This window comes from Lethenteron reissneri, chromosome 15 (genome assembly GCF_015708825.2).
Source record: "Lethenteron reissneri isolate LAM-NWPU_2019-01 chromosome 15, ASM1570882v1, whole genome shotgun sequence".
In the NCBI taxonomy this organism is placed as follows: domain Eukaryota; kingdom Metazoa; phylum Chordata; class Hyperoartia; order Petromyzontiformes; family Petromyzontidae; genus Lethenteron; species Lethenteron reissneri.
The window spans coordinates 11,017,755-11,042,381 of NC_083793.1; the positions used below are offsets into that span (position 1 = coordinate 11,017,755).

The window sequence follows — 24,627 nt, forward strand, 5'->3', positions numbered from 1 at the left end:
AAAGAGTATAATTGATTTGCTATTGTTTGTAAACTCGAATGTGCTGTGAACCACTGCACCGGCACTCGTGAAATGTAATGGGCAAGGGTTCGAAGCAGCTTTTAAAGCGCTTACCGAATGGCAGGTGTGTGTTCAAGCCGGCATCATCAAATGAGGTGACACCTACTTTCTGGGGTAGGAATCGACTAACTCTGGTGCAGCGTTTCTGAAACTCTTTTGGACCCGCGTGCCACTCGGCCGATGCAAACATTTCAGCGGACCCCCCCACACACCCACCCCTGATGACAAGCCAGTAATACAAACATAATGATTCATGATAATTGGTTCTTTACCCTTCTATCTGGCAACAAAACTGACACCTTTTTACAAGGAGTCATGTTTGCATAGACCGCAATACCTGCAGTCATAAATACAAACAAAAGACATAACTCTGATAATGTGCACTCTGATAATGTGCACATTATCAGAGTTATGTCTTTTGTTTGTATTTATGATTGCAGGTATTGCGGTCTATGCAAACATGACTCCTTGTAAAAAGGTGTCAGTTTTGTTGCCAGATAGAAGGGTAAAGAACCAATTATCATATTTTTACTGGCAAATGAGGTCCCCATAGTGTATAATGATTCATATTACCGCTTGTAACATTAAACATGTTGTTTTTAAAACGCAGCTACAAAGGTATTTTAGGCGGGGGGGGGGCATTTAGATCTTAGGGTTATGGTAGTTTAATCAGAGTATTTTACCGAACTTGATTGTTCAATTAAATACCATTAGTAAAATATGAATTCGTGTACGAAACAGAAGGCGTACAAACATTGGCATTACTGTCCGGATCAGCCTGCATTTGCATCACAGCCCCGCGGAGCACCTGGAGGACCGTCACAGACCACCGCTGGAACTGGGGCCCACACTTTGAGAACCACGTGTAGTTCCGGTGATCGGGATTGTTTGGCCATACTTCACCACGGTGGTCCGTGTGGGTTGATGAAGGGGGGGGGGGGAGAGAGAGACAAAGGCCGCTTGGGAAATCGCTCATCGCGGAATTTAAGGGCAGCAGTGCGCTAACCATAGCGCCACCACTCCACCCACGGTGGTTCAAATTGCGTGGTTCTATGGAGCTTTCTCGAGTGTCTCCGAACGGGCGCGACTAAGACGATCCTTTAAACTGACTGTTGGGGCAAGTGCTGTTAGCGAGCACCTATTAAGGCCGGAAAACGCGAGGGAGCGATGTGGAAAACACCACGCCCGGCCGCCTTGGTATCCCCAGTGATGTTTACACATCTGGCTGAGTCGACTTAGGGGTGGGTGGGGGTGCCAAGAACCGGTACATATATTCGCCACCGAAGTTGACCGCGAGCGGGAATCAAACTCGGCGCGCTAACAACTGCGCAGCCGCTCCCCCCCATCATCATCATCACAACAGCGATCGCACCCCGCACACCTCCTTGCACGCGCATTCCTCGGTGGCACGCGGCGCGTGAAGAGGAATGTGGACGACTCAGGCTCGCACCGGCTCGACACAATGAGATAGCCGCCACCACCAACCCCATCACCCCGCATCTCCCCCCCCTCCATCCCTCAACACGCGGTGTTTCACCGCTCTGCTCCCAATCTCAACCTCGCCTCCTGCTCCTCCCACCATCACCACCACCGCAGGTTCACCGCCTGACCACAACAACAGACGGCCTCCACCCCCCCCCCCACCACCACCACCACCCACGCCGCTCAGGAGTCGCGTGTGCTTCACAGCAGCCGGGGTCTCGCTGGCTGGCTCGATGCGGGCCGAGCAAGAGAGCAGATCGCGAAGCGAACAGGAATAACCGGAGGGGCCAGGCTGCTTGACGCGAGGAACGGCGAGGGGAGAGAGGCGCTCTCGTGTTCCCTGCATCTCCACTGGCGCCTCCTGCACCGCTGGTGCCGGGGTCTTCTCACCTGCGCCTCCCCGCAGCTCACCGCTCACCGCTGCGACTGCCAGTCTCCCTCTAGCTCTCTCTGCGTGCTGCCTCTGTGCATCGCTTAACCACTCTGCTCATCCCCTGCAGCTCCCTGTTCATCCCTGACCGTCCAGTTCCCCCCGCAACCACCCCCCACCCCTGCCCATCACCGTGCCTCCGTCAATCTCCTAGCGGACCTTCTGCTCAACCCCCCCCCCCCTCTGCTTCAAGACACGGAGGCGGGAGCCTCCTCTGCAGGGCGCCGGGGCATGAAGGACACGAGCTGATGGGCCCCGGAGTGGCCGTGTGGAGCAGTAACCACCCGCTGCTGCTGCTGCTGCCGCCGCTGCTGCTGCTGCTGTTGCTGCTCCGCCAGAGGATGTGTTGTCTGTGCGTCTCCGTTGTGCCACTGGGAGCCATCGCCTCCACCGCGCTGTCAGGAGGATCTCTCTGTCCGCGACCCCCCTGGTGCTGGGATTCGGTGAGAGACCCCCAAATCTTCCGCGTCCTCCTCACCGCCCGCCAATCGTTGCGTTCCCCTTCAAGGGGGTCCTGCACGGCCGTGCGTCGAGTTCTAATGGGGACGTGTGTCCGTGTGCGTCTCTCTCTCTGTGTGTCTTGTATTTGTGCTCAGGAGCTCAACTGCACTGCGCGACCAGGTGAGGCCAGGTGCGACCCCCGTGTGTGTGTGTGTGCGGGCTTTCGATGCGTGTGAAGCAAACGCGGTGATGTGATGTGATGCGGTGCGGTGTGGAGTTATATGGTGAGGCGCGTGGGATGGTTCACTTTGGTGTGGTGAGGTAAGAGTGGCGCGCGTGTGGGGTGGCCTTGAAGCGGCGCGTTTACGTGGTGTGGATGACTGCACGCTGTGCTGTGGCACGGGGCGATGTGGTGTGGTGTGGCACTGCACGCTGTGGCATGGCACGGGACGGTGTGGTGTGTGGCGTGTGGCGTGTCCTCCAGGAGCCTGCGACTCACCTTTACCTGCGTGGCGAGCTCCCGCCTCCCCCCGGGACCTCCTCGTCTCCTCCTCGTTCCACGAGGGCCGCCTCCTCCTCAACATCAGCTGGGCCGTGAGCCCCGACGGTAGGGTTGACACCTCCTGAGGCTCAACAAACTGGGACATGTCGCGGGAAGAATATAGAACTGCACTGGGTACTCAATCACGATGCCCAATGAAGGGATAGTTGCTCGTGAATTCGTGGGCTTGAGTGGCGTAAACTCCCGTTATGATGACTACTACTTCTACTTACGCAGTTGAAAACAAAAAAACCATGACTCGTAATGTCCCCGGGAAGACTTTAAAGAGATGCCGCGGCAGGGTTGCCACCTCCTTGTGGTGAGGCGTCGTCACCGGCCCAGGGGCTGGTGGATCACGGGGAGATTTGACGAGTCTGTCGAGAAATCACACCCGTGGGCTGTGAGATGTCAGGGCAACCAAAGCAAATGAGTGGGTCTTGATTTTTTGAAGCTTTCGTGACTGCAGGAATCCATACTCTTTGGTTCTTTCGGTAAAGTCACGTAGGTATAAAATAAATCACGACGTTTCGGGCGCAACACAAGCGTCCGTCGTCAGGTGGAAAAGCATGGTCTGCTGCTGAAGCAGATTGCGGCAGACTGCGAGCAGTCGCTTGTGTTGCCCCCGAACCGTTATTTATCTTATATCTACTTGACTTTACCGAAAGAACCAAAGAGTAAGTGAGTGGGTCTCGTGTGGACCACTTTGAGCGTTACCACCTCCCTCAAACACTGCGAGGTGGGCTTTTCTCCCCAGGGGATTGCTCAGATGGCTTTGCCGCTGTGGCGTTCGGCACGATGGTTAAAGCCACTTAGTTGAGATTGTGATTGATGGTGGTCAGGTCGTTGATGAAAGAGTGGCGAATGGATCATTGGTGGGATTTACCTGGTAAGATAAAACAAAAAATAGTGTGGTTTTATTTGTATCAAAATTTGTAACGGGTTGTTTACCTTTCCTTGGTAAGATTAAACATGTAGTGTGGTTTTATTTGTATAAAATTTGTAACTGGTTGTTTACCTTTCCTTGGTAAGATTAAACATATAGTGTGGTTTTATTTGTATCAAAATTTGTAACGGGTTGTTTACCTTTCCTTGGTAAGATTAAACATGTAGTGTGGTTTTATTTGTATAACATTTGTAACTGGTTGTTTACCTTTCCTTGGTAAGATTAAACATATAGTGTGGTTTTATTTGTATCAAAATTTGTAACGGGTTGTTTACCTTTCCTTGGTAAGATTAAACATGTAGTTTGGTTTTATTTGTATAACAATTTGTAACGGGTTGTTTACCTTTTCCTTGGTAAGATTAAACATGTAGTTTGGTTTTATTTGTATCAGTTTTGTAACGATTTGTTTACTTTCCTACACTTTACACTCGTGTCGTGTTTTTGTTCTGCTTGTTGTTGTCACGTTCTGACCCGCCCCTACTGGACATCTGTGAACAAGAGTTGTATAGCTCTTCGGATTCCTCCTGCAGTATAAATAAATACAGATCATCGATGTTGTATTTTTGTGTTTTACATTGGTTTACTACGTGAAATTCGCATAAATAAACGTACAAATAGACAAAAATACATGTCCTGTAAACGGTTACTGCACTTACTGTACTACCACTCTGCATCACGGGGTGATGTGTGTGGTGCAGTGTTTTCATTGTTTAAGTTGTATGTAGTGTATAATGTAGCGTATACAATATTTAGCTCTGAATTCAAGCCTAGAGCTACTCGCTTTGTCACGCACGCGGTGCCGACAGCCGGACTCGTTACGGCCTTTGGAACGGTTTTGCCGGATCGGCCCGGGACTGCCGGATCATGTTGAAAGCAGCTGGATAATCGACGATCAACTCTGCAGCATTCTAATTATGAGTACCTCGGTGACTCCCAAGTGAAGCCACTTTCTCGCCCACGGAATTGTCCAAAACATCCCGATGTAGCAACACCCTGCTGACAATGAGTCTTGGGACTCGGTTTCTCCTAGGTAAATGGATGACAGTTGAAATAACTTCTAGATTTGAAGTTTTCGTGACTGCAAGGATTCATACTCTTTGTTTTTTTTCGGTAAAGTCACGTAGGTAAATACGTTTAATAAATGAAATCACTTAAGCAGTGTTCTTTCACTAAGTTGTCCCCATCTGAAGGACGCTTGTGTTGCGCCCGAAACGTCGTGATTTAATTTATTTTAATTTTTTACCTACGTGACTTTACCGAAAAACCAGAGTTGAAATAACTTCAGACCCTAGGCCCTGTCCATGTCTTGGCAGACATCCCACGGACAATAGAATGTTGTTCTTCTGATCACAACAGCTGACGGAGATGAGATAAAGATAGTCTGGCTGAAGTGGTAGAACTGGATTCTTTGTGGTGGTGGTGGTGATAATGACGCTGACAATGACAATGATGTTGACAAATATAATGATGAAGATGATGATGATGGTGGCAGATTGATGATGATAAAGATTATGATGGAGGCTGATGATGAGGATGACCAGTATAATTATGGCAAGGATGATGAGTGAGATGACAATACTAATTATCGTCATGAATACTGTATTTTGATTACATTAATTATGACAGTGATGGTGAAAATGATGGTAATGATAATGGTTAAAATCATAGTTACTGACATGACTGTATTATGCTGACTGATGACAATAACCCTACAATGATGCTGTCGATGAATATTGTCGTGACAACGTTGACGATGACAATGATGACGATATGACCATAATGATTATGATGGACCGTGATGATGATGATGTTGTTGTTGTTGGTGTCGTTGAAGCGAGCACCCTCGTGCTGCAGGGCTGGCGCGTGGAGCTGGTGTTCACCGACCTGCACAGGGAGTGCACCCTGCTGCTGCTGCGCCACCCCGTGCCCACCCCGCGCCACCCCCGGGGCCACAAGGTGAGTAGCTGTGCGGAGGAGCTGTAGCTGAGGGGACACGGGGAGGCTGAGTGTAGCTGTGTGGAGGAGCTGTAGCTGACACGGGGAGGCTGAGTGTAGCTGTGTGGAGGAGCTGTAGCTGAAGGGACAAAGGGAGGCTGAGTGTAGCTGTGTGGAGGAGCTGTAGCTGAGGGGACACAGGAGGCTGAGTGTAGCTGTGTGGAGGAGCTGTAGCTGACACGGGGAGGCTGAGTGTAGCTGTGTGGAGGAGCTGTAGCTGAGGGAACACGGGGAGGCTGAGTGTAGCTGTGTGGAGGAGCTGTAGCTGAGAGGACACGGGGAGGCTGAGTGTAGCTGTGTGGAGGAGCTGTAGCCCAGGGGACACGGGGAGGCTGAGTGTAGCTGTGTGGAGGAGCTGTAGCCCAGGGGACACGGGGAGGCTGAGTGTAGCTGTGTGGAGGAGCTGTAGCTGACACGGTGAGGCTGAGTGTAGCTGTGTGGAAGAGCTGTAGCTGAGAGGACACGGGGAGGCTGAGTGTAGCTGTGTGGAAGAGCTGTAGCTGAGAGGACACGGGGAGGCTGAGTGTAGCTGTGTGGAGGAGCTGTAGCTGAGGGGACACGGGGAGGCTGAGTGTAGCTGTGTGGAAGAGCTGTAGCTGAGAGGACACGGGGAGGCTGAGTGTAGCTGTGTGGAGGAGCTGTAGCTGAGGGGACACGGGGAGGCTGAGTGTAGCTGTGTGGAAGAGCTGTAGCTGAGAGGACACGGGGAGGCTGAGTGTAGCTGTGTGGAGGAGCTGTAGCTGAGGGGACACGGGGAGGCTGAGTGTAGCTGTGCGGAGGGGCTGTAGCTGAGGGGACAGGATACGGGAGCTCAGCACCAATAGCAGTTTGAATGTCTCTCACACTTCTTACCAGTGGCAGATCTTAGTTGAGGATTGGATACTCAAACTGGAGCTATTGAGAGTGGACGTTTTCCCTGATGGGCAGGACGTCTGTTTTGGTAACAGCTACCTGGTGGAAGTTTGAACCAATCCACGACGATGTGAGAGTGGATGGTGAGGCTGGGTTCATGGAGGATGCTCTTGAAGGGTGACGCTACTGTCCAGTTAGAGGCAGTCGCCCTCCAGCAACAACGGAGGGTAGAGGAGCGACACTTACAACAACGAGTGGAGTGCCGGGTGGCTAAAATGCAGCACGTTGGCACAGTAGGGGACACAGCTGGTGCATCTGCCAGTCAGTCAACCCATGGCACCCGGGTGTGTCCTGTTACCTCCTGTCAGTGAGCCTTCGACACTTTACATGCTCTTAAAGTGCACCTGGCCTGGCACAGGCACTGTGGTGACGTCACCGTTACTTGGTGGTGAATGGCAGGTATTGTTATGGCGTCAGTGGCGATGCAGAGCCCGGTGTCATCAGCACAGAGAGTCACGGTCAATGTTTAAACTGGAGATGGTTTTGCCGAGCGGGAGGAGATCTCCTGGGAAGCGCAGCAGGCCCCTCGATGCAGCCTCTGGGGTCTCCACGGCACAGGGTCTCGTGAGGAGTTAAACGGCCTTCGCACGGAGGCATGGAACGAGCGGTGTGAGAGGCGAGAGTGCCACTGGGAGACATTTAAGGGATGCCAACGTAGCCACGAAGGTGTGCTTGGAGAGGATGGAGTGAGTGGTGTCTGGTGTCACGAGCAGCGGAGAGCTGGGAGTGAGAGGAGCGGAGAAAGGTGTTCGCTGATCTCGTGTAGGAAAGTGGCGTCAGTGGAATGGCCTTGTGACTGGCGTCACGAGAGCATGGAGATCTTGACACTATAAATGCCCACATTCAACATCAATGCTACATCTCTCCCTTGAGTTTCATCAGGAGCAGCAGCAGCCGTAGACAATCCACTACGGGTCGAAGTCCTCCCCAAGCCGCCACTACCCATCACGATGCTGCAATGTAATAATAATCTACCTAGCGCTTTGCACATGAACCAAAATCATCGCTCCATCTCCTCAGTGGATGCGCTCTCAGACTCGCTCTATCCCTTAGCTCCCTTGGGTTTATGCCCTTAAATCTCAAATCATCCTCAGAAATCCCTTGGGCGATCTAGTCCTATATTTCTTCAGATCAACGTGGACTCAACTCCTGGAGACTGCGTTGATAACAAGTTTCTCCATCAGTGTCTCTGAAGAAGGCCCATTGCCCGAGATGTTTGTTTATTTATAAATGATTTATAAATTATTTATAGGGCCACGGTGTTGTTGATGAATGTTTTGAGTTTTAGTTAGCTGTGCTTGTGTGCCATTGCCAAGACACTGTCACAAAATAATATTGTTTAAGCCTTTAAACGCCACAGCGTTCTTCGTAACTAGTTTATTTTGGGTTATATCATTGTATAGGTATAATGCCAATGTTCAGTTGTACCCTTCGCTACCCGACAGAGCTGTTTAGAGACACGCGTTTAGAGTATTTTGCTGTTGTTATAAATGTCCACATTATAAGCCAATTCGTTGAGCTATCATTTGGGCCAGGTTGCTTCTGAAAAAGAACTGTAATAGCTCAGAGGGCCTTACCTGGTAAAATAAAAAAATTACTTATTTTTAGTTCAGAGCCAATTAAATCAAGTTGTTACACATCACGAGCCCATGTCCCAATTGATTTGATGTTTCATCAAAAAGCAGAGGAGGAGGGAGGAATGTTGAAAAGCAAGCAAAATGTTGACAATTGTTTTCTCTGGAGATTGTATCGAGCATCACGACAGCAGCCCAACTCTCGCGTGAGCCACAGCTTGTGTTGTCTCAGTGTCACGAACGCCACCTGCGTGTGTGAAACCGGCTCACGAAAATACTAAAAATATTGTCTCTTATCGTGTCTCCTGTTCTCGCGGTTGTGCAAAGCAGTCCAACAACTGGGGTGATCATCTGATAGGCGAATTATTCACCCCTCTGCTTTACACAACATTCCCGACGACTTCCTCTCTTTACAAAAAGCGTCCACGTAGAAAGCGATACGCAGAGTTATGCTGCTCCCAATCCACTCGCCCTGCTTGAGTGGCACGTGGCCACCACATTGCGTGTGCGACACTGTCAGCCTTGCCTAGACCACCAACTCAAGAGCAAAATCACCACGCAGAGCTGTGCTACTCGCACACGTCAGGAAGACATTGCTCCCAACCACTTGCCCCACATGCATAGCACGTGACCCTATACATTGCGTGTACCTCCGATGACCACTGTTGTGTATGTACGTTGCGAAAGAAGTTCAACATGATACATACATAGACCACCATCTCCAAAGAGCGCTGAATGTGGATTGTTTGGGCCGTGATATTGTTTGGACCACCAACTTTCAAGAAGGGTCGAATATCTGGTCGCTCCGTCGGGCAGCAGAGAAGCGATCACACTCCGCACATCTTTATTCATGTTCTTGGTTCTTTCGGTAAAGTCACGTAGAAGGGAAATAATAAAATAATACAAATAAAACAATAAAATTCTCACGACGTTTCGATTGCAACACAAGCAATCATCATCAGGTGTGAAACCCACCATCATCAGGTGTGAAACCTACCTGATGATGATTGCCCAGAATATGAATCCTTGCAGTCACGAAAGCTTTAAATCAAAAATCTTTATTCCTGTTCAGTTTCAGCCTCCACACTACGTTCTCCTTGTTTCGATGGATTTTCTCACCATTCACAGACAGCGTCGGATCTAGAAAATAAATGCGCGCACGCGTTCACGCACTCGGCGACCGAGCGGTGGCATGTCGGCATTGCGCAGGTCACCCCTCCCGTCCTTATCCCCACAGCAAAGAGATGGAGGGCGCTTGCCTGCGCGACCGCGTCACTGGGCACGCGCGAGCGCTGTGGCCTAAACGGAATAGTGCCCGACCCCGTCTGGGGCCCCACGCGGATCATCGTCAGACTCTCGTAGACGATCATTCTCCAATCATATGGCATCAGTAACCGATGCCGGCAGTTATCTTATTCAGACGGTGCCCAGCCGCTGTATTGATTAGGTCATTAATACAGTCTAGACAGTTGTGCAATGGGCAGGGAAATAGTTGACGTTTTGTGAGACAGTCGGTAAGAAAACTTGGTGCGGAAAATGCTGCTGATTTTATCAGGCAAGAGCGGTCGCGCTGGATGGGACCACGCGTATGCAGGATGGGGGAGGGCCGATTGTCGAGAGGGGCATTGGAGTGGTCTCCAGGAGTCTTATGTGGCAGATCTCTGGGTCTGTGTGTAAATGTATGGGTGTCTGTGTGAGTCCGTGGGTCTCTGTGAGCCTGTGGGGCTTTGTGTGAGTCTGTGGGTCTCTGTATGAGTCTGTGGGTCTCTGTGTGAACCTGGCAGTCTCTGTGTCAGCTTGTGGGTCTCTGTGTGAGCCTATGGGTCTCTGTGAGCCTAAGGGTCACTGTGTGGGTCTAAGACCAAATGGTGAGATATTGTCAGGGCAGACCACGGAGGTCACCGCGTGTCGACTGCACAGCAGCTGCAGAACCTGGCCTGCGGGTAAAACGCCTCGGCAAGGAGGTGTCGTGGAGGTGGCATCAATGGCTTTTGGCCATGGTCCCATCTCGATCTTTGTGGAAAGAATATCGTAGAATCTGCAACAGTCTCACAGACCACTTCGCATGGAGCCGCAGACCAATATTGGTCCATGACCCACAAGTTTGGAAACACTACTGTAGTCTAAACGACTTCTGCAACGTGTCTGCCGCACGGCCCTGTTCACTTGGAATGCGATTTGTGTATTGTTGCCATCGCCTGTTCTTCTCGTGCCGGTGTCAACATGAAACACGGCATTTGTTTTTGAAGCATGACATTTGTTTTCTGGAATATTAACCGATATGAATGTATCGCTGCCCCTGGGTGGATCCTGCTTCTCCTGGGTTCACGTCTTTGTCACTGGTTGCTCTCGGACACAAAGCACAGATGAACCCCTGCATTAGAGGAGGCTTTGTGAATTCAACTCCAGAATTTAAACATTTACTAGAGCACTGGTGCCTGTGGCCAAATCAACTGGAGCGCACGCAATTTCGTCCGATCTCGGAAGCTAAGCAAAATTGTAAGGCTGGATACGCCTTGCATGGGCGACCGTCACCATGCATAAAACACGTGTCGTAGACATTGTCTGCAGTAGAGGGCAGTGCAGGAAAGTTCGTGGCCATCCCGCACTCCTCCTCCTACCTTCAATTCACACTGACCGGTGTGGTGAAGTATGGCAGGAGATATATCCCTGAAGGTGTGTTGGTGGAGCCCCTCGTCCAGCAGTGGGTTGACAAAAAAAACTGTGCACGGCACTCGGTCGCTGGAGCCCCACTATGCCACGGCGTCTCGCTAATTGCATCACCCCACTCCCTTGGTGTGTTCCTGTGAGCAAATACAAGGTGACAGCTGAACAAGAATGGTACTCTCTTGATTTGAAGTTTTCGTGACTGCAGGAATCCATACTCTTTGGTTCTTTCGGTAAATTCACGTAGGTAGAAAAGTAAATAATAAATCACGACGTTTCACTCGCAACACAAGCAATCATCATCAGGTGAAAAAATACAGCAGTAGAACTGCTGAACAGGAAAGAGCTGCTGCAACAAGAGGTTATATAGAGGTTTGAGGTGGGTGTCACCCAAGGGTAAGTCGGCGGGGTCAGAGATGGAAAGGCGTCCCGCACGCACAGCAGCGGCGTTAAAGGGAGAGATTGGCATGTTCGTGTACACGAGTTTAATGGGAAATTATCCCCATCGTCGCACACGAGCACCGTCGCCGTAGTGGCTCGTGCCACTACTGGCCGAAGGGCTTCCCTCAAAGGGCAGACGAATGACGCTCACAACAATGAGTGGAGCGCCAGATGGCTAAGATGCAGAGTTAGCACTGTGAGGAGCATAGTTGGTGCATTTGCCGGTCATCTCAGTCAACCCATGCCACATGGGTCTGTCCCATGACTCCAGCCAGCGGGTCTTCAATACTTCACGTGGCGATGTCACCGCTGCTTATTGTTGACCGGCGGCGGTTGTTGTTGTTGTTGTGCCGCAGTGGCGAGTGCAGGCGTGCGCGTGCGTGTCGCCCGGCGAGGCGGTGCTCGTGAACGTGTACAGCCTCCCGGGGGGCAGCGAAGCGGCGTCCGTGTTCTACACTGCTCCCGGTACCGCCCGCACGCTGCTACGCTGTGCACAGCCTCGCCGCGGTGACCACTGGCTGTGCGGGTGCACATCACGTGCCACCCGCTCTTGACACGCGGCTCAGAAATGCACGAACAAAATTGGGATTTTTTTTTAAAGAAGCGCGGGGATACGAATGCTTGCCTGGGATTGCATTGCGAATGCGTTGATTGTAGAACGCACGTGGGATGACATCAGTCACACTGTTAAAACAAGTGAGTGGGATTGAGCAGGACACGGCACAGCTAGAAGGGACGATAGTCGATGGCCAACACTAATTATGGAGTTGCAGAAAAAGAATGGAAGTCATTCGAAAGGCGTTGGAGCGATGAAATCAGCTCATGTCGTGCGCAGGTGCTGGGTCGACCACGAGAGATGGCGACAGAATGGGAAAGACTTTACCCAGCAGTGGATAGATCGTGGCTGATGATGACGATGATGATGTGGTTCAGGGGCGGTTTCTTCATTAGGGCGATTGGGCGACGCACCACCAAAGTGTGAAAGGGACTTTTTCAATCACATTCAAAATCTCATTCAACCACAGAGTCACGCTAGCCGTTACTGTGCCTCTGGATATAGTCCAATCAGCGTCATGTCACGTTCTGTGGAGTACCGCCTTTTTTTGGGCGATTTCACTCCGGCTGAGAATCGCCCAGATTGTTCCCATAGACGTACATTCAAAGATGTTTTTTATCGAACGGCGGGCGCTCCAATGCATTCTCTATGGCTTCCGGCAGGGCTCGCACTAACGTGCTTACGTCATCATACGTAAGCACGTTTCATCCAACAAAATTATTTGTCGCCACCTAGTGGAATCTTTAATAAAAAAAACTGAGTGGATTGTAATAATAGTGAGTATAGAAACAAACAAGGAGATGTATTGTAAGAGTCACTTTATTTTTCATTAATATTAAAGTAGTGAAGTTGCCTTTACATGCTAAAGCTGTTAATTTATCCATTGCATGGGTGGACCTTATCCTTATCAATCAACCAGACATTTGCCCCCCCCCCCCTGAGAGATTTAGCAGGAGCCGCCACTGATGTGGTTGTACACAAGCTAACCGCACGCCGCTGCCCCGCCCCTTGCCGCAGGTTGCCATGAAGAGGAGGTAGCCAGGGGCGCCACGTGGAGCTGCCACGGTGAGCTCCCTCCCGCCCGCCTGCCCCCCGTGCCCGCTGATCCACAATGGCACAGACTCACAACGGGTACTGGCACGCCCACTCTCCGAGCTAGGGCTGCCGCGATATACTTCGTCATGGTACGATCTGGTACCACCGTGGCTCAAGGTGGTTGGCTCCATAGCCGAGCTATCAGCTTTTGCGCGACCTCATCCGCTTTCGGAATAACGACTCCTAACCGCCAGCTGGTACGTGGACTTCACGACTCACAGAGACGTCCTCTGCCCCCCCCCCCCCATCACTCTCGCCCCTGCCAGAAGACCTCCCCACCCCACTCGTTTCTCGAAACCAGGGGTCGGCTCTGGAGCCGCATGCGGTGGCTCTTTAAGGCCTGCAGTACTGCTCTTGAAATTCGAAAAAAAATGGGTTTGTTATTTTGGTTGCCAACCCCTGACTATGGAAGTCCAGTTCACCATGGAAGTCCAGTTTACTATGGGCAGGGATCGGCAAACCTGCAGCTCCGGAGCCACATGTGGCTCATTAAGGACTGTTTCGTGACGTTATTTTTAGGGACTGTCTTGTATTCACGTGCATTGTGGCTCTTGAAATATATATATATTTTTTAACCAAATTTCAAGCAAAAACGGCTCTCCTCGTTGTGTTGGTTGTCGACCCTCTGCTGTAGATACACCAGCTCCTAAATTGCCGATCCATTCCCCACTCCCCGTGCTCCCCGTGCTCCCCCCCCAGGTGAGACGGAGCTGCAGGTGGGAGTCCTCCCCGTGGGGGACCAGGGGCTGAACGTGAGCTTCGCACGTGGGCCTCGCCCGATGGGAGTGGTGGCGCCACGGCGAGGGCGCTGGGTGGTGCGCGCGTGCCAGCGGAGTGCCACGGGGGGCGCCTGCTCCTGGGAGCTGGAGCAGCTCAGCGTGGAGGAGGGGGAGGAGGGGGAGGAGGGGGGTGCCGTGCTCACACAAGTGCCCAGGCTGCCCTGCGTGTGTGTGCAGGTTCGTGTGTGTGGGAAGGATAATTGACAGTGGGGTGAGCGGTGGTTTCGTGGTTCGCGTGCTGGGCTACGAACCCGGCAACCCGAGTTCGATTCCCGCACACGGCCAACATCGGTGACGATTATCTGAACCGGTCCTGGGCCTCCCCTAGGTCGACTCAGCCTCAAATAAGTACCTGGTGAGATATGTAAACATTACCACTGGGGAGATAAAGGCGGCCAGCGTGGTGCTGGCCACCCACCCCCTCGTCTGTTGTCCCGGCCTTCGTAGGTGCTTGCTAACAGTACACGCCCCAACAGTCTATTAAGGCTATACCGGGGATCTTTGTGTGTGTGTGTGGACCTTCATAGGTGATACTTGCTCTCAGTACTTACCCCAACATTCTGTTAAGACTTAACAGGGGATGAATACCTGATGCATGTGTAAACATTAGCACTGGGGAGACGGCGGTGGCCAGGCATGTGTTGCTGGCCACCCACCCCCTGGAGTACCATGTTAGCCAACCTTCATAAATGCCGGTTACGTGCACTTGCCCCAACTTTCTGTCAGAATCAACACGCATTCATATTATTTGGCTTATGTAAATTTTCACGTGATAAGCCACTTTGTTGAGCTATCATTTGTGGCTAGCTCGCTTTGGAAAAAGAGTTAAATAGCTCAGTGGGCCTTACCTGTTAAAATAAAAAATTTTAGTTTTAGTTTGATTAGCACCGCGGTTCCTCTGCTGGTCTGTAATTGTTAATTCCTCGGATCTCATGTTTTTCGCTGCCTCCTCCCCCCCACCTCACTCCTCTACCCCCCAGGTGTTCTTACTGGCACACGCCCAGGAGCGAGTGCAGGTGTGCCCCTTCATGGACAGTGAGCGCCGCATCACAGCGCACCTCACCCACTCACCCACCAACGTGCGCAGCTACCCACCCATCTATTCACTCACTAACCCACACCCCAACCCTCCTATCCACCTACTTCAGCTACCTATCCATACACTCAACTACTCACTCACCCATGCATTCACTTACCTGAACACTTAGTAACTCAGCCACTCACCCACTCAATAACCTACTGACCATACAATCGATCACCCCCTGACCCATCCACCTTGTCACACCCCCACCCATGCACTCACACTCCCGTTCACTCACGAACCCACCTCACTTACCCACCTCACTTACCCACTAACAACTTTGTCCTCCCAGACACCCTCTCACCTGTGGAACATTAAATCGATCATCCACTCAATCACTAATCCATCCATTCACTACACTCATTCACCCACCCGCCCATCCATTCACCCAGCCACCCACTCATCCATCCACCCAATCATCCATTCAACCATCAACTAGTCCATTGACCCAACCACTAATGCATTCAACCATCCACGAATCCATTAATTTACCCACTGATCCATTCACCCACCCACTGATCCATTCACCCATGAACTAATCCATTCAACAACCCACTACTCGGTTCACGCATATACGAATCCATTCACCCACTAATCCATTCACCCATGAACTAATCCGTTCAACCACCCACTAATCCATTTACTCACCCACTAATCCGTTCACCCGCCCACTTGTCTGAGCGAGTGTCGTCTCCCTGCTGACCCTCGCTCAGCCGCCCTGCAGCTGCGGGTGTGGCTGTCGGGGCCAGAGGGGGGCGCGCTGCACGCGCGCGTGGCCGTGGAGCCGGGCGGCTGCGCGCTGCTCGTGCTCGCGTCGCTCTACGCGCGCGGCACGCAGGAGGAGGGCAACGCGCGCACGGCGCTCGCCGACACACTGGAGCTCAGCGTCGAGGTGCACGCACCGACTCACTCGTACAGCGGCTCACTCTTACAGCGGCTCACTTGTTCAGTGGCTCACTCGTACACAGGCTGGCTCATACACTAACTCACTTACTCATACACTCACTCACTCATACTCCGGCTCGCTAATGCACTCACTCACTTATACATTCACGCGTACACTCGTTTACACACTCATTCGTTTACACCCTGACTTCTACACTCACTCACTCATAGCCTCGCTCACTTGTACACCGACTCACTCGTACAGCGGCTCACTCTTATAGCGGCTCACTTGTTCAGTGACTCACTCATACACAGGCTGGTTCGTACACCCGCTCATTCGTACACTCACTCACTCATACACTCACTCACTCATACTCCGGCTCGCTCGTACAGCGGCTCAATTGTACAGCTGCTCACTCATACACCCGCTCACTCGTGCACTCACTCACTTATACATTCACGTGTACACTCACTCGTTTACACACTCACTCACTCATACACCCGCTCACTCGTGCACTCACTCACTTATACATTCACGTGTACACTCGTTTACACACTCACTCGTTTACACACTCACTCACTCATAGCCTCGCTCACTTGTACACCGACTCACTCGTACACTGGCTCACTCACTCACACACTCGTTCACTCTTACACTCACTCACTCATACAAAGATAAAGATCCCCCGTATAGCCTTAATAGACTGTAGGGGCAAGTGCTGTTAGCGAGCACCTATGAAGGCCAGAACGGTACACGAGGGGGTGGGTGGCCAGCACCACGCCCGACCGCCTTTGTCTCCCTAGTGGCTATGTTTACACACCACACCAGGTACTCATTTGAGGCTGAGTCGACCTAGGGGAGGCCCGGGACGGGTTCAGATAATCGTCACTGGTGTTGGCCGTGAGCGGGAATCGAACTCGGGTCGCCGGGTTCATAGCGCAGCGCGCTAACCGCTACACTATCGCTCCCCGTAACTCATACACACACTCACTCACACACTCGCTCACTGATACACTCGCTCACTCTTACACTCACTCACTCACACACTCACTCACACACCCACTCATACACTCACTCACACACTCGCTCACTGATAAACACACTCATACACTCACTCACACACTCGCTCACTGATACACCCGCTCACTCTTACACTCACTCAGTTATACACTGGCTCATATGCTCGCTCATCTTTTACATTCACTTACACTCACTAAATTAATTGATCATTCATTCACTCACTCATTGACCTACCTACCCACTTCCTCACTCACTCATTTACTTACTTGCTCATTCACGAACTCACTCACCCGCTCACTCACACACTCAATTACCCTGTATGACCCAGTGTCACCCTGTCTGCCAGAGTTTCCCCGTGACCTTTGAGCTGACGCAGCCCATGATCGACGCTCTGCACCACGGGGCCGTGTGCGTGCAGGTAACACACCTGCACGCGCATTAATTTGCGTGTGCGTGGATAAGTGGGGAGCGGTAGTATAGTGGTTAGCGCGGTGCCCTATGAAGGTCGAATTAGCCCCAACATCACCACTGAAGAGACCGAGGCGGCTGAACGTGGTGTTGGCCATCTACTCCCTCGTGTGCCGTGCCGGCCTTCATAGGTGCTCGCTAACAGCACTTGCCCTAACAGTTTGTTAAGGCTATATGGGGGATCTTTGTCTTTGTGCATAGAGAAGTGGGCGGTGGTAGTGTAGTGGTTAAGTGTACTTCTCTGCTAACCTGGCCACCCGAGTTTGATTCCCACTCACAACCAGTAACGTTGCCGATTATTTGAACTGGTCATGGGCCTCCCCTAAGGCGACTCGGCCTTAAATTAGTTCCTGGTGCAGGGTTCGAAATCAACACCGAGATGCTAGCTAACAGCACTTGCCTCAACAGTCTGTTAGGCTATATGGGGGATCTTTGTGCGTGCAGAAACATGAGCCATTGTGGAATCTCGTAGGCTATCATGAGCGAGCAAGGGCCATCATCAATAATCACAGATCACCATCAATATCCATAGCCATCAATTGACTATTAGGGCCAATCTCAAACCATTGTGACCCATCACACACCATCATGAACTAGTACAGGGGCCGGCAGCCTGCGGCTCCGGAGCCGCATGCGGTGGCTCTTTGACTGACCCCTTGCAGCTCTGTGGCTGCCACATTGCGGGCAGCCATTTTTTAAAAACTGAATTGAGATAATTCAGTTCTTTACGCTCGAAAACGTGGCACAGGCGGTCTCCCCTCGCTTTTATGACGTTGAAATGCATTCCTGGAGACCCCGTCGTAAATCGGACCCCGCTCCACTCCAGATCCCACCAGGAAGCGCCCCGCCTCATCTGGTGACGTCATTGTTCTCCTCCTGGGCGTTCCCTCTATCACGCCCCGCCTTCTCCCTCACGCCCCGCCTTCTCTTTCTTTTCCTTGGTGACGTCATCTAAACAGTAACCTGGGATCACGTGGTTATTTCTCCCCCGGATCGCGTGAGTATTAGCACTGCAGATGCAATATCAGCGTCTTGGTGACAACAAAATGTACAACAGACATGCCGCATTGGTAAAGTATAACACAGGGGAAAAAACACCTAAATAGACGCAGTTGATTCGATCACCTATTTTGTTTATTTAAGTCAGAATGTGTGGCGTCATCTGCTGTGTACCTGCTGCTGTTGTGTTAAGTGTACAAGTGGCTCTTTCTGCGTGAAATGCAGCTCTCGAACTATTTTGTTGCCGACCCCTGAACTAGTACGACCCATCTCTATCCATCGTGGGTTTTCACGAGCCATCACGGCCCATCATGGCCCATCGGTGACCGCTCGTGTGTGTGTGGCTTAGGTGTGGAGCACCAGCGAGTACCGGGTGCTGAGCCACACGGACTGCATCTCCACGCCTGCAGGTGCCGGAGTGCGCAGCGGCAACCTCACCGCACGCCGTGCCACAGACTCGCAATGAACACCTTCACGGAACAGAGGACAAAACCTGCATCACAAATATGGCCGGGAAGGGGCAAGTGGTGTGGCGGGAAGAGCAAACTTAGCACTGGTTCTACCCCAAGCCAAAAACCTCGTCATCCAGAGACTAGCACGAGCTGTACCCCTGGCTCAAAACCAACTTGCCCGCCAGATGCGAGTCTTTAGACCAGGGGTGGGGAACGTCCGGCCCGCGGGCCGTATAAGGCCCCGAGAAATCCTTTGGTGTGTCCCTGTCAAGGCAACCGCAGGCGGGACTCGAAATTCAATAAATCTAGGAGCAAACCTGGAAAAGCAGTTGCGAGTAGCAACATCATCAATACCAGCTAACATCACACGCCTCGCCAAAGAGAAGCAGTTCCAGCCATCACATTAGGGGGCGATTTAATTAAATGTTTGACCAAATATAACGGGCTAATTTTTAAGGTGATAATTTAGTATGGCCCGCGAATGATTTTATAAATATCCAAATGTCCCTTGGCAGCAACAAGGTTCCCCACCGCTGCTTTCGACCTAACCCAAACCAACTCGAGCCCCTCACGCGCGCAGCCCAGAGGTCGCAACCGGGTACCCGATACCCGTACCCTACCCGATACCCGGCTACCCGTACCCGGCCGGGTACAGGTACGGGTACCCGTTTGCGACCCTGGTGCGGCCGGGTACGGGTAGACCGTGAGTCACTGGTGAGTCACCGTTTGTCACTCATTTCCCAACGTCTTGTCTCTTCTCACAATTCAAGTTCCTAGAATCAACCCACCCGCGCCTGCAACATGGCTTCATCCCAGAGGTCGCAATCAGGTACCCGATACCCGTACCCGGCCGGGCACGGGTAGGGTACGGCCGGGTACGGGTAGGGTACGGGTACGGCCGGGTACGGGTACCCGTTTGCGACCCTGGTGCGGCCGGGTACGGGTAAGGAATCAAAACTTGTTTGTGACCTCTGGCGCAGCCGCCCCGTTCCACGGCCACGCGCGCGTGCAGCGCCCCCGTCTGGTCCCGACAGCCACCCGCAGCTGCAGGGCGGCTCCACGCTCACATGAGTCGGTGGTTGAACGGATTAGTGGGTGGGGGCAATGGCAGAGCCAGGATTTTCAGGTAGGGAGGGAGGCAACCCCTCCAGCAATGAAAAATGATTGGAGTTGTTAGTAAGGACTTGTCCCTTGCTTTTTATTCGACGCGTGGGTTTAATTCGAACCGTGTGTGATCGGCATCACGCTCGCTGCAGGTGTTTGCCTTCAGGGAAGTCGTGGACTGTATACGCTACTGCACACAATTTTGTGAGTCACTTATAACTGGTTTGCCGTTACTTATTGCCAATTATGGACTCAGACTATTGTCCTATCATCTCATAGAGTCCCTGACACGTGATAACATGGTTCACAGTGGCAGTGCTGATTTATTACTAATAAACCGCAATGATCCGATCGAAATGAGGGATTTCGATCGGATCATTGGGGGGGCACGTGCCACCCCCCCCACCCGCACAATAATATAGGATTATTGTGGATCAGGCATACCTTGTGCTCTAGTGGTAGTGCCTTATGCCAATAGTCCCTACTTGCAAGCCAGCCTAGCAGCTTTTCAGAAATGTATCCCAAGTTGCTGGGGAGTCGAGTCCATAATGTTTGTGCTCCTAAGCCGCTCCTCTTGCCTCTCTCCCATCGCCCCCCACGCCCCTTCTAGGATCCCTCCAGTTCCTCCTGCTCCTCTTCCTCCTCCTCCCGCTCGTCGGGGCGGTGCTGCTCGCTGTGCGGTTTGCACGTGGAACGCGGCACAGAGAGACGTCCTACGCACGTGAAGGTGAGCGGTGGCATACTCACCACTACTCCCAACAACTCACCACCATCACTTGCCACAACTCACCACCACGACCACCACACCCTGTACCGCTCACCGCCACCACACCATGCACCACGCACCATCACCACCACACCCTGCAACACTCACCACTAACACACCCTGCACCGCTCACCATCACGACTACCCCCTACACCGCTCACCACCACGACACCCTGCACCACTTACCACTTGAGCTGCGATATCCGATTATTTGAGTGATTTGAGTGATTGATTTCCCTACCAATTACTGATTGTCTGATCCCCTGCCAGGTGGATTACCGATGACGGAATCGCCGCTCCTCCGCTCTTCGACCGCGACGCCATCGCCGCCATCGTCGTTACCACTGTCACCGTCACCTCCACTGTCGTCGCCGCCACCACTACCCTGGCCGCCTCTCCTCATCGTCCACTCGCACGACCAGGCCATACTTCACCAGGCCGTGCTGCAGCTGGCGTGGCTGCTGCGCGCTCGCTGCGGCCACGCGCTGCGCGTGGTGCTTGACGCGTGGGAGAGCGTGCGCCTCGCCCAGCTGGGCCCAGCTCGCTGGGTTGCCACCTCCTTGACCTCCGTTGTCTCCTCCACTACCCCCTCCTCCTCAACGTCCTCACCATCATCCCCATCAACAGCATTCCCATTTGCATTATCCATAGCATCCTCATCCCCCTTATCTCCGTCGGTGTCATCGTCGTCATCTGCTTCCTCTCCGTGGTGGTGGTCGTGGAGGAGGAGAAGGAGGAGCGAGGAGGAGATGCGCGCCACCGTGCTGGTGATCTGCTCGCCGGGCACGCGAGGTCGGGGTGCGGGGGCTGAGCCCAGAGGGGACGGTGAGATGGGAACCTCCCCACCACCAACACCAACACACTACACACACACAAAGTTACTTAAGCCTCTCCGCTCCTGCCCCCCACTTCAGTTATGCTGTAAATTCATTCCGGCTCTTCGGTTCTTACAATCGACCAACCCTCTCCTCATACCAAATTATCACCCCAGCATACGTGAGCCCCAATTATACCCCAACGTAAACCACCCCCCCACCCCCCCGGTTACATTTATTTGACCACACCATGTACCCCAGCATACAGGACCCCTAATTATACCCCTGCGAATGGGACCCAAAATCATACCCCAGTGTATGGGACCCCCCCACAATCTATCCCTCTGGGCCATACATTTTCCTAGAGATAGTGCACCTTGGCCTCCCTTAGTCCTATTAACTCCCCTAGTCCCATTAAATCCCTTAGTCCCATTCAAGCTTGTCCCACCTTACAACCCCGTCCCAGAAAATGACCCCCTGTGGACGACTCCCTGTGAACACTGCAATTACGTGTTTTTATATCACAGTTGCACTGATATATAGAGCTTGCTTGCACATGTAACTTGTCTGGCTTCTCTTGCTCTCATATTGTTCTGGTGTGCGCTTTATGGGGAGCCACAGTGGCGAGATGTTAACTACCTCGCCTGATGTACAGGTCATGGGTTCGATCCCGGCCCTGACGCCTCTATATTGGGACTTTGCATGTTCTCCTGATGGTCGCGTGGATTTCTCTTTGGGTCTTCTTTTTCCCTCAAGATTTATAAACATGTGTTGTGGACTTCTATATATTTCCATGTGATAAGCCACTTCGTTGAGCTATCATTCGCTTCTGAAAACGAGCTATATAGCTCAGTGGGCCTTACCTGGTAAAATAAAAAATAGTTTAGTTTTACTTCAGTTTACGACCGTTAAACACCTCATTTACTAGTTGTGCAATATCCATCAAGGACCCTTCTGCACTCGCTTTCTGCAACATCGATGTTGCTATGTTCATGTTGCTGCCGCTGCTCGTTCTATTCACGCAGCACCACGGATAAACGGAACCACCCGGGTAACAAATCCAAACAAACTAAACGTTAAACACGGGACCCAAAGTGCGCACTTACCTGTCCCCTCTGCCCCATTCACCCCTCACCTCCCACACCTTATGTCAGTGATGGACGCCACCCTGGAGCTATTGCTGGGTGCCCCCCACTATGGTGGGGGGCCACGCGTCCTGGTGGCGTTTCTACGCGGCGCGGGGGGCCCCTGGGACGTGCCCCCCGCGCTGAGGTCGCAGCCCTGCTTCTCGCTCCCGCGCGACCTGGACGCTCTGTGCGCGAGGCTCCTGCGGGGGGCGCCCAGGGGCCAGGGGTTGGGGACTCAGCGGGGAGGGACCTGGGACCCCCGGGAGGACCTGGAAGCCTCGAGGGCCCTGGAGGCCCTGGAGGCGACGCTCTCGGAGCTGGACGACGCGAGGCAGCGCGTGGACCTGCTGGGCGCGGACGAGGAGCGGGAAGGGGTGTGGGGTGGCCCTGCGCCACCACGCTCGCTCGCGTCCAGCGTGACCAACGCGGGACAAGGAGATGTCACGACGGACATCTGATGGCCAGTTGCCCGGACATTTGGACGAAGATTTTTTTTTTACTAGATAAAGGCAAAGGCGCAGCCCCACAATTTCTCTGTGATGCCACTGCCGGCAGAAAAGCGTCTACTAGAAGAACTCCAGAGAGTCACTCTAAAATGTGTTTGGCCTACTCTTCTAATGCTGCCCAGACGTCCTGGAAGAAATAGGAGTACCCACATTTTACCCCACCACACATGACTGGCTGAATGGACAGAGGTGAGGAGTGTTAGGGGTGGAGGGGAGGGTGTGATTTCAGGAAACGTTGCCACCGTTTAGACCACCACATCTGGAGATCGCATCGAACGGGAGAGGACCTCTGCTGGATTGCAAGCCCATGGGGCTTCACCAGTGCGGTGGCATCACGGTGAGACAAACCGAAATGGCAAAGCACGGCAATGGGAGGAGGCTTTCATCCAGCAGTGGATTGACAAGGGGGCTGTGAATGGTTAAGTTATTCACGCGGTGTTTGTGAAATGTTGTGAATGGCGCTCGCCGTGAGTGGGGATGCGCAACACCCGCCCAGTATTAACTGCATCGAAGACATTGGCGAAAACTAAATTCGTCTCAGTGTTTTCTTTTTTATATTTTAGTCGACGATGACCGTGAGCGGATGGTGACAACTGGTGCTAAACCACAGATGAGCGTTTGTGAATGAGCGGGATTAGATGAAATCGTCGAGTCTGAATGAAGCAAGGTGCTCAAGAGTAATAACTATATTAGAACTTGAATATTGTAAATTTTAATCATTGCCGTTTTCCAAATGTTTTGTGAGGAAATGATAAAATCAACAGGCAACAATATGACGATATTCTGACCTATGCGTGTGTACGATGGCAATGTGTTCAGGAGTTAAATGCCAATGTCGAGGTCTGCTGACATCCATGACGAGAGGGCCTCAGCAGAGCGAGTTTGTGTAGTTTTGCTGTACCACCTCCTCTTCCGTTGAAGGAGCAGACGACAGTGGTTTACGTTACAGTCCATAGTTTAGAATGCATGGCCACAGCTGTAATCCTGTGGGTTGTGTCTTTAATGCTACATTCATGAAGGAGATGTGCGCATTAGCCTGTTGATGTTCTGACGTGGTTGATGTTTACAGCGGTATTTGAGGAATGTCAAAGCCAGGCATGCGATTTTTTGGTCTTGAACGAGGTATTTCTGGACGTCCGCGTCGTTCCACTCTCTTCGCCGGCGTTCTTCCAGATCGGGGTGAGGTTCCACAATGGTGACGGCACAATCCCAGATGGGGGATTGGGACTCGAGTCGACCGAGAGGTTAATTGTTAAAGTCTTGGGTGATTATAGGTGGTTGTTGTTGGCAATTAAACGTGCAAACTCCTTTGCAAATATTGTGTATCATCCCAACGCAAAGTACGTATCATCTTAAGCGTGGAATCGTTTTGCATATTTAGAATCTGAAATAAAAGTGATGATGGAGAAACGTGTGACGTGACTGCCGCTGTGTTCTTGGAACTCTGGTGCGAAGTCTGGGCATCTTGTGAGGTTCGGTACACCGTA

At 52.2% G+C, this 24,627-nt stretch overlaps 1 protein-coding gene across 2 annotated transcripts; it reads left to right on the forward strand.

Annotated features, from left to right (window-relative positions):
* The first annotated feature begins 1,716 nt into the window (after positions 1 to 1,716).
* Positions 1,717 to 24,554, forward strand: LOC133342711 (uncharacterized). 2 transcript variants are annotated; one of them, XM_061552044.1, is made up of 14 exons: positions 1,717 to 2,415; positions 2,569 to 2,593; positions 2,898 to 3,020; positions 5,732 to 5,853; positions 11,843 to 11,951; positions 13,060 to 13,107; positions 13,837 to 14,093; positions 14,897 to 14,951; positions 15,711 to 15,889; positions 17,232 to 17,321; positions 18,720 to 18,780; positions 20,537 to 20,653; positions 20,963 to 21,517; positions 22,662 to 24,554. In XM_061552044.1, exons 1-14 carry the CDS (start codon positions 2,221 to 2,223, stop codon positions 23,090 to 23,092), a joined length of 2,367 nt encoding a protein of 788 aa, XP_061408028.1. In that variant the 5' UTR covers positions 1,717 to 2,220; the 3' UTR covers positions 23,093 to 24,554. The 2 variants fall into 2 exon arrangements, with proteins under 2 accessions (XP_061408028.1, XP_061408029.1); XM_061552045.1 differs by having other exon boundaries at positions 17,250 to 17,321.
* Positions 24,555 to 24,627: the final 73 nt, after the last annotated feature.